This window comes from Juglans regia, chromosome 4, assembly GCF_001411555.2.
Source record: "Juglans regia cultivar Chandler chromosome 4, Walnut 2.0, whole genome shotgun sequence".
Lineage (NCBI taxonomy): Eukaryota > Viridiplantae > Streptophyta > Magnoliopsida > Fagales > Juglandaceae > Juglans > Juglans regia.
The window spans coordinates 34054789-34062984 of NC_049904.1; the positions used below are offsets into that span (position 1 = coordinate 34054789).

The window sequence follows — 8196 nt, forward strand, 5'->3', positions numbered from 1 at the left end:
ATGTGGATTATATCATTCTCATTCTTAATCTATTTGCGATTAGTAATTAGAGAAAATGGAAATAAATCATCATAACTCCGATTCTTATTTTCAAACCCAAAAGAAATATTATGTGTTGGCCTGCAACAGAGACATTTCTTTGTAACTTCCAAAACAGTTGACTTTCGCAATAAGTTACGTATTTATTTATTTCTTTCAAAGTGATTATTTGTGGATTTACAATTATAATTATCATTTATCTTATTTCTTTTTTCCACCAAAGACGTTATTCATGATCATCAATTCTACAGGTTGCTTATAATAATAATATATATTCACGGATACTTATAGAAATACCCAAGCAGGTCAACATTTACAGATCTCTACCATCAATCCTGGACATAAAAACAAGAGCAGCGCCTAGCTAGCGGTATAGTTAAGGTAGCAAGAGCTATAAAAGCCATGCAGACACTCTCATTGTCTGCTAGCTATAAGGACTTTAGCATGCATGACCAAGTGCAGCTATCTAGCTTTTGATACATACATACATATATATATATATATATATAGCTAGTGATCATTCATATATAGAGTCTCAATCATAAGCTAATCCAATGTCATGCACTGCACTTTCATGCAGTTATGATCAATCTGGTTTCTTCGCAATGGGACATTAATCGAATTTCTTATCATTACCGACCTCTTCATGCATCAGTTTAGCTTCTCTTTTTTGGGTCTGACCTTTGCTGGTTTCGTTCTTCATGATACACTGCATGCATGCAGGAAGGTAATTCTTTTAAGCATATTATATGATTGCATGTACTGTTATATATTGGATCGAGAAGAAGAAAGATTGCACAATGCTGTAACTCAAAGCACATACACCATAGATAGGATTGCAGTTACCATTAATTGGTCGATCTCATGTAGCACTTCACAATGGGCAACTTAGATTCCTCCTCAACACCCTCAGTCTCTCTTTATCCTTTTGAGCCTTGGTTTGAACTTTGGTTTTCATTTCTTCACAGTACTGATCACAGCGAGACAAGGATTTTAGAACAGAACATCATGTAATTAATAATTTACACATGATGTTAGCTAGTAAAGAACAAATCCACATGATTGAATGGCCCTACATATGCAAAATATTGCATACTTCAAGCGCATGAGTATCAGTTTATAAAGTGATCCAAACACAATTCTTTTGCAAAAAACTAGACAGGTCTAAGCTAAACAGATGGGCTGGATTCAGCACAAAATTCAGACTATGGGTTACTCTAAAAGCATAAGATCATTTACATACACACACATTAATGGTACTAAAAGAAATTATACTATAGTTAATTACCTGTTGCTTTCTTTTCCAGTCAATATCTACCTGTTTGGGGAAGAGAAATAAAAGCAAGATTTCTAATTATATAAGTAATTTCCTTGTGAATGAGAGCATATTAATTAAAAGATCAAACGTTCCACGTGTTATTACCAGAGCCTGTTTAAGGTGGGCGTTCTCTTCTCTTAACTGGTTCAATTCTGCTTCTAACTCAACTGTGTATGCCTGTGAAGTAAACTAAATTAGTTGCTACATATATAGGAATCTCATGCTATAAGTTTGACAATGGCAGAATCGCAACACCTTGTAAATATCATTAATCTGAACTCGGGACAAATCAAATGATTTTTCAAATAATTCCAAAGTGTTTTCATTTTAAACTATTATTCCATCAATTCCATAGATGGATTCAAATCTCTGATGCCCTAATCTACTAGTTTGGGTTGTAGAGTATTCTAAGAATTAATACTCCACTCTATTTATTATTTTATTATTATTTTTCTTATACTTTTTAATATTCTATCATTAATTTTTTATTATTTTTTTACAGAATATCTGAAATCATCTTAGTGTTCAAACGCAACGGTATATAAACCTTTAATAATTCGAAGTAACTAAACTTGGAGCATTTTTTTTTTCTTTTTCGTTTGGATGGATGGGGGCCGGAGCGATACTGAAGGGTTTTGTAGAAATTTAGTCATTGTTTATAGATCAATTTAGTTTAAATTCCTCTAAATGGCTTTCAAATTTCAATTACATTCAAATTACAGTGTGTACCACTGCGGACTTAAAAAAAAAAATTACTAGTTAGAATTACCCAAGTTGATCAATTTTGCAAACAGCAACCAATAATCACAGGCGCGCCTGAGAATTTGTCTAGAACAAGCTGGCTAAGCCATGAGCTAGTTCTGCTCAAATCAAAAATTTTAACTTCTTGTGAGAAAATGTATTACCTGTTTCCTAGCTCTCGACCTCGCCGCCGACTCCCTATTCTTGATCATCCTTCTCTGTCTCCTCTCCGCCACCTTTTCCACCGGACCTGCATCTATAATCCTCTTCCTTCCCCTTAACCCTCCCATGTCCAATCCAAATTGATTCCCCGAGTTATCGACCGGAGCTTTGCACAACCCATCAGAAGAAACCGGACTCACCGGCGCCACTACCATAGCCGACGGTGCACCGTATCCGCCGCCACCATTCACTACTCTCCCACCATAATAAACCGGTGGCGGCTGAGGCGGCGGCGGGTACCCACCACTCCTCTTGCCATTTCCAGCATACCCTGACGATTCTCCAATAGCCCCGCCGCCCAGTGGCATTGTTTGGTAAGTAGGAACACTAGCACCAGCACTTACACCACCAGCACCACCTCCGGCACTAACACAACCAGCAGCACCACCGAGTCCAGCTATGGGCCTATTTACAAAACTGGGAGCCTCTGTGGGATTGTTATTTTGGTACACCCCGTACTGCTGCAGCGGCTGTGATTGAGAGACAGGCAATGCACATGATGGTTCCCTTACTACCCCTGCCTTCACCAGAAAATCCTCCAAGGTCATCTCTCCGAAAGTGGGCTGGCGCGGCGCGGACTCGGGATTATGAACGTTATCACCATTATCGTTGCTGCTGTTATTATTCTGATGCGTTCCTTGCTGCCCTTTGTGGATTTCAGACCAAACTTCTTCCACTGTTTTCCTACAAAGCGGTGCGGGAAGGGTGAGCGAACCTTGTTGTGGCAAGCTTGGCTGCTTTGATATTCCCTTCTCAGTATGCGCATCGATCAGAGACAACTGGGCATGGCTGCTCATACTATTGACGGCATTGTTGGTGGTGGTAGCGGTTGTGGCGGTGGAGTTGACGGCTTGGTTCTCTTCCGCGGTCCAAATGCTGGCAAGGAACTCGTCCATGTTCATAGACCCAAAATTCTTGCCGCTCTCGCAGAGCGTGTGCTGGAACTCGTCGAGAGTGAGGGAGTAGATGGAGGATTGTCTTCCGAGCGATGAGAAGGGGTTGTTCTTGGGTTGTTGATAGGCCGGTAACGACGACTCGACGTCGCCTTGGGAGATCATTTCGGACTCTGTGATCACCATCTTTGTCACGCACGCAGAAAAGATGTTGCCGCTGAAGATGGAGATTAACTACATGCACCTGCGCTTTGGAGGCACAAAAGAAGATTTAGCTGAAAGCCAAGGTGGGTGTCTGCGTTCGGAGTTTGAGCTCTAGTCAGTGTTACGTAGAAAGAGAGTATTTTGTGGGACATACGAGAAGATATGACGTCACTTTCTTTCCATTTTGCTGTAATTAGTACAAAATATCTACTCAGTACAAAGAATTTACAACAAACTATCTGCTGATCACGACATATCTTATACAATAAAATAAAATAAAAACAATCCAAGAGAGAAATTTTCAAAACATATTAGGGATATGAAGGTAATTAAGTAGTACTAACATGGTCTACTCACAAAAAATAAAAAAAGAAAAAGAAAAAGAGTAGTACATCAACGAAGCCAAACGACAGCCACAGATTAAAAAATAAAAAAGAACATAAAAGCATACTTAAACGACACGTTTCGTGCATGCAATGGACATACACAAAATCCAACGCAACTTGCAAGTAACAGATACAATTAAGCTGAGACCTCCATGAATAGTAATTAAAGCAATAAAAACCAGGGGCCGTTCCCATTGGAATTCTGACACAACTTAAATCTTGTATAAGGAGCTAGCTAGCTCCCTCCATATATATCCACATTCACATGTTGAAAAAACGACGTCGGAAACTTTCCTCTAAGGAGAATTTAACGTGCCCATTGATCAGAGATCAGGTCCATTTCATGAACACACTGCGACAAATCCTCTCTTAATTTTGTAATTAAACTGTTTCCTAAATAGGAATATATATATATATATATATATAAAGAGCAGAAGGAATTGGATGCCGCATAGAAGTCATGATAAATGAACACGCACGCTAACTACGACTGGCCGCCGGCACTCCTATTATATAGAGTTGTTTGGATGAAAGGAAAAAGAATCTTTCCAATTTTAGTATGGCACTTAATTAAGTGCTAAACCCAATATTATTATTATATATATAATTTACGTACATGAGTCGAGAAAGATAGATTAATAAAGATATTGTTGACTAGAGAAGAAATGAAATGAAAGCACTTGAGCCACCTACTCACTCCCAAATCCCATATTCTACGTACAAATAATTTAATTCTCGATCTAATTGGCCTCTAATTCTTATATAACATTGACCAGAAGCTCAAACAGTACTACTTCAAAGCTGTTGCATTAAAAAGAAAAATAATAATCTTTCTTCTTTGAGAAAAATGAAATAAATTAATACCGAGAAATTAACATTAATTAACTCCCCGTGAATGCACTGACATTAAAATAAAAACATGGGAAAAAAAAGGCCTTCAGATCTCATATCCACCAAAGAAAAGCTTGAGCAGTACAATATATCAAAGGAAACGAGATTCATATAAACTACAAACTCGAAAGAGAGACGTTGTATCATGTCATGCATAAATCATTTGAAGTAAACTAGAGTTTAGACACACACACATCATGACAGAGAGAGTATATATCCAGGAAAAGCAAATGACAAAAAGATGATAAGTTGTTCGATCATAATATTACTAATTCATGACAGTCGAGAAAGAGAGACATAAAAAAACACACCCATATATATACCTGATGATTGACTTCAATATCGGATCATTTGCACCTGATCTGCGTTGATATTGGTGTTGGACGTCAGATCTAAGAAGATCGATATAGCGAGCAAGCTAGGCTGTATATATGTTTTTTTTTTTTTTTTTGTTCTCTCCTGGCTTGTAGTATAGAAAAAGAGCAACTCAATTAGAAGGCTTAAAGTTTTAAGATCAATAAAGAGAGAGAGAGAGGGGTATTAACTAGGGTTTTGCTTGAATATTAATGGTGCTAGTCATGGATGCAGTAAGAATATATTTTGGGTGGCTCTACAGTCATCGCTCTCAATCCCGCTTGAGTCACAAATGGTGTAAAATGTAGTGTTTTTTATTTTATTTTTTTATATATGTATTTTTTTAACACTATAAAATATTTTTTAAAAAAATAAAAAATTATAATATTATTAAAAAATACTTATTTAATCATTAAGTAAAAAATAATATTAAAAAATAAAAAAAATACAACGAGATCGGGCATGATGAGAGTAGCATTATTCATATATTTTTGTCGTATGTTGTACAGATCGATCGGACAGAATTAAGAACCCCTCTTAAGTTACGACGTAGCGTGGGTTACCGTAACTTTCTTATTTGAAAATTGAAATCTGTTCATGAGATGAAATGAATTTAGGTTAAAATTAAAAATAAAATAAAATACTATTAATATATAATATTTTTAAATATTATTATGATCTTAAAATTTTAAAAAAGTTAAATTTAATAAAATTATAATAATAAAATAATATGGAAAAAAATTATTTCGGTATACAAACGTCGCCTAAAGTCAATCTCATTAGGCAACTTTGCTCAATAGGAATTCCAAAGGCAGTCGAACCTCTCGCCACGTATTGGCCAGGTGTCTTATGCTGCCCTCTCTATTTCCCACCCTCCATTGTAAATCTCGAGTGTATTTCACTCATACCCCCATTTTGATCTCTCCATCTCTCTTGTCCTCTTCTTACCGCTACCGACTGTACTTTTAAATTAGTTATTTTAATTTTTAGTTGTAGTCATCCAATATTATTAGAAATCCTTCGACAGGTCGCTTCGTGAAAATAAGAAAAAAGTACTTTGCCTCTTAAGTTGTATCGCTCAATTTAATTGTTTGACAAATTTTTTTTTTAATGATTAAGAAAATAATTTTAAGTGTATTGAAGTATTTTTTTATTTTTTTAAATATTTAAAAAATTATAAAATAGTAAACAGTAACGGGCTACACTGCACTCTTCAAAATACTATAGGAAAACCCAATCAAATACTTGGATAGCACAAAGATGACTGACTGACAAGCCCAAGTACTTGAAACCCATGAGGCCTAATTCAAAGTCCCCGTCGATTATTATTATTATTATTTTTTAAGATGGTATTACATAATTAATAAATGGTTTAATTCTAAATACATTGAGCGCTCATGAATTGAATTACTACGTGCTTTAATTTAATTATATTTTAGACAGTATTGATTATAATATTGCATTATTGTATAAAGTTGTTACGAACGAAGATACTAATAATCTGATCATTTATAACACTGATCATGGGTTGATGGCCAGATGTCACGCTTGTGCATCCTATATAGGCATTTTGACTCAACACTGCTTCACGTACGTACGTACGTACGTGTAGAAAACTTCCTGACCAGGGTTGATTAATGTTATTACTAGAAATTAATTAAGCATGCAAAAAGTATATATACAAAACATGTCACCGATCGAAAACATGAGCACACTTCACTTTTCTTTTTTGTTTGTCCCATGTTTTAGAAACCTCAGACACCATGCACTCAGCATATGTCCAAAAATCATCACATGCACCACCAAAACCAGGTTGAATTAATCATATTTCCTTCACTCCGAAGCAAAGGTCGGTAACATCAAAGTCTATATATATATAAACATAAGATTTGAATGCCGCGTATGCATGAGTGAGGACTTATATTTATAAGGCCCATGATGTGATAAAAACATGCTATTCATGGAGACGTATATATCGATAATCCCGACTATATATGTCAATGTATTGATCGTACTTAATAGCCTAGCTAGCTAGCTTACAGACAGATTGTATTTGGCATTATACAATATTGCAAACTCATGATCCATGGAGGAGCTTAGCCTAGCTACTTAGGTTGAACTGTTGTAAGGCCGGCATTCAAGGCTATCTTATAGTACCTCTATAAAACCCCATCTTAGATCCTTAAACCCAAACTTATATATAATCCGATCGATCCATCAAATAAAGTTGCATAAAAAAATGCCTCCGATGTTGTCCACTTTCTTTGTTATAACATTAATTAATCTTCTTCCTCCATTGCTTCACAACTACTTCTGCCTCAGACCCCGACCCAGTTCAAGATTTTTGCATACCAAACCCAAAATACGGTTCCATTAATAGAGCCGCTAACCTTGCTATATATTCTCCCATGCAAGAATTCATTCGAGGCCACCCCCGATGACTCTGTGTTTTCAGGCATGAAGAGAGCCGGCAACTTCTCAGAAACAGGCCTCGCGGCCATACCTGTAAACCCAACCATCTTTCCTGGCATCAACACTCTAGGCATGTCATTTATACGAGCTGACCTTAAAGCGGGCGGGATTAATCCACCACATTTCCACCCCAGAGCCACCGAGATTTCGTATGTGGTGCAAGGAAGCGTTTATTAATCAGGCTTTGTGGATTCCAGTAACAGGATTTTTGCCAGAACAATAGAGGAAGGGGAGGTCATGGTTTTCCCCAGAGGCATGGTGCACTTCCAAATGAATGTGGGTGATAAGCCGGCAACCATATTTGGGTGTTTCAATAGCCAGAATCCCATGTCGTAAAAAATCCCAGCTGCCATTTTTGGATCTGGGATCAATGAGAAGTTCTCGGAGAAAGCTTTTGGATTGAGCCCTCGGCAAATTGGAATGATGAGGAGAAGGTTTGATCCAAGGGTGAAGTAGATAGATATATGGTGAAAAGAATGGTATTTTAGTCAGAGTAATTTTCCGAATTATTAATTCTAGAGGGGAATTTGGATAAGGTGTGTTTCGGTATTATAGATTGGCTGTTCTTAATTAATTTGGTGTCTGCTGTTTGGTCACTTCATAAATCTCATGTGTTTGTTTTTTTCTTTATTTCCTTTTAGTAAAACAGTATTTTTTTATTTTATTTTTTTGACCT

General features: G+C 36.6%; 1 protein-coding gene and 1 pseudogene across 5 annotated transcripts; one reads left to right on the forward strand and one right to left on the reverse strand.

Annotated features, from left to right (window-relative positions):
* Nucleotides 1-268: 268 nt before the first annotated feature.
* On the reverse strand, nt 269-5230 carry LOC118343659 (protein ABSCISIC ACID-INSENSITIVE 5-like). Of its 5 annotated transcripts, none has more exons than XM_035689341.1 (6): nt 5018-5230; nt 2263-3457; nt 1463-1534; nt 1328-1357; nt 886-1009; nt 302-748 (listed from the first exon to the last, which is right to left on the reverse strand). In XM_035689341.1, the coding sequence occupies exons 2-5, from the start codon at nt 3397-3399 to the stop codon at nt 914-916; spliced, it is 1335 nt and encodes a 444-aa protein (XP_035545234.1). In that variant the 5' UTR covers nt 3400-3457; nt 5018-5230; the 3' UTR covers nt 302-748; nt 886-913. The 5 variants fall into 5 exon arrangements, with proteins under 5 accessions (XP_035545232.1, XP_035545236.1, XP_035545235.1 ...); XM_035689340.1 differs by having other exon boundaries at nt 2263-3462; XM_035689339.1 differs by lacking the exon at nt 5018-5230 and having other exon boundaries at nt 269-748; nt 2263-3581.
* A 2121-nt stretch (nt 5231-7351) lies between these two features.
* On the forward strand, nt 7352-7976 carry LOC108983853 (annotated as a pseudogene).
* The last annotated feature ends 220 nt before the right edge of the window (nt 7977-8196 follow it).

Bases quoted from the DNA above. Each gene is read 5' to 3' on its own strand.
- LOC118343659 (XM_035689339.1), bottom strand. From the start codon at position 3,399: ATGGTGATCACAGAGTCCGAAATGATCTCCCAAGGCGACGTCGAGTCG. The intron at 1,535-2,262 runs GTAATACATTTT...TTTACTTCACAG, and splicing joins GGTCGAGAGCTAGGAAACAG to GCATACACAGTTGAGTTAGA. The intron at 1,358-1,462 runs GTAATAACACGT...TTCCCCAAACAG, and splicing joins CCCACCTTAAACAGGCTCTG to GTAGATATTGACTGGAAAAG.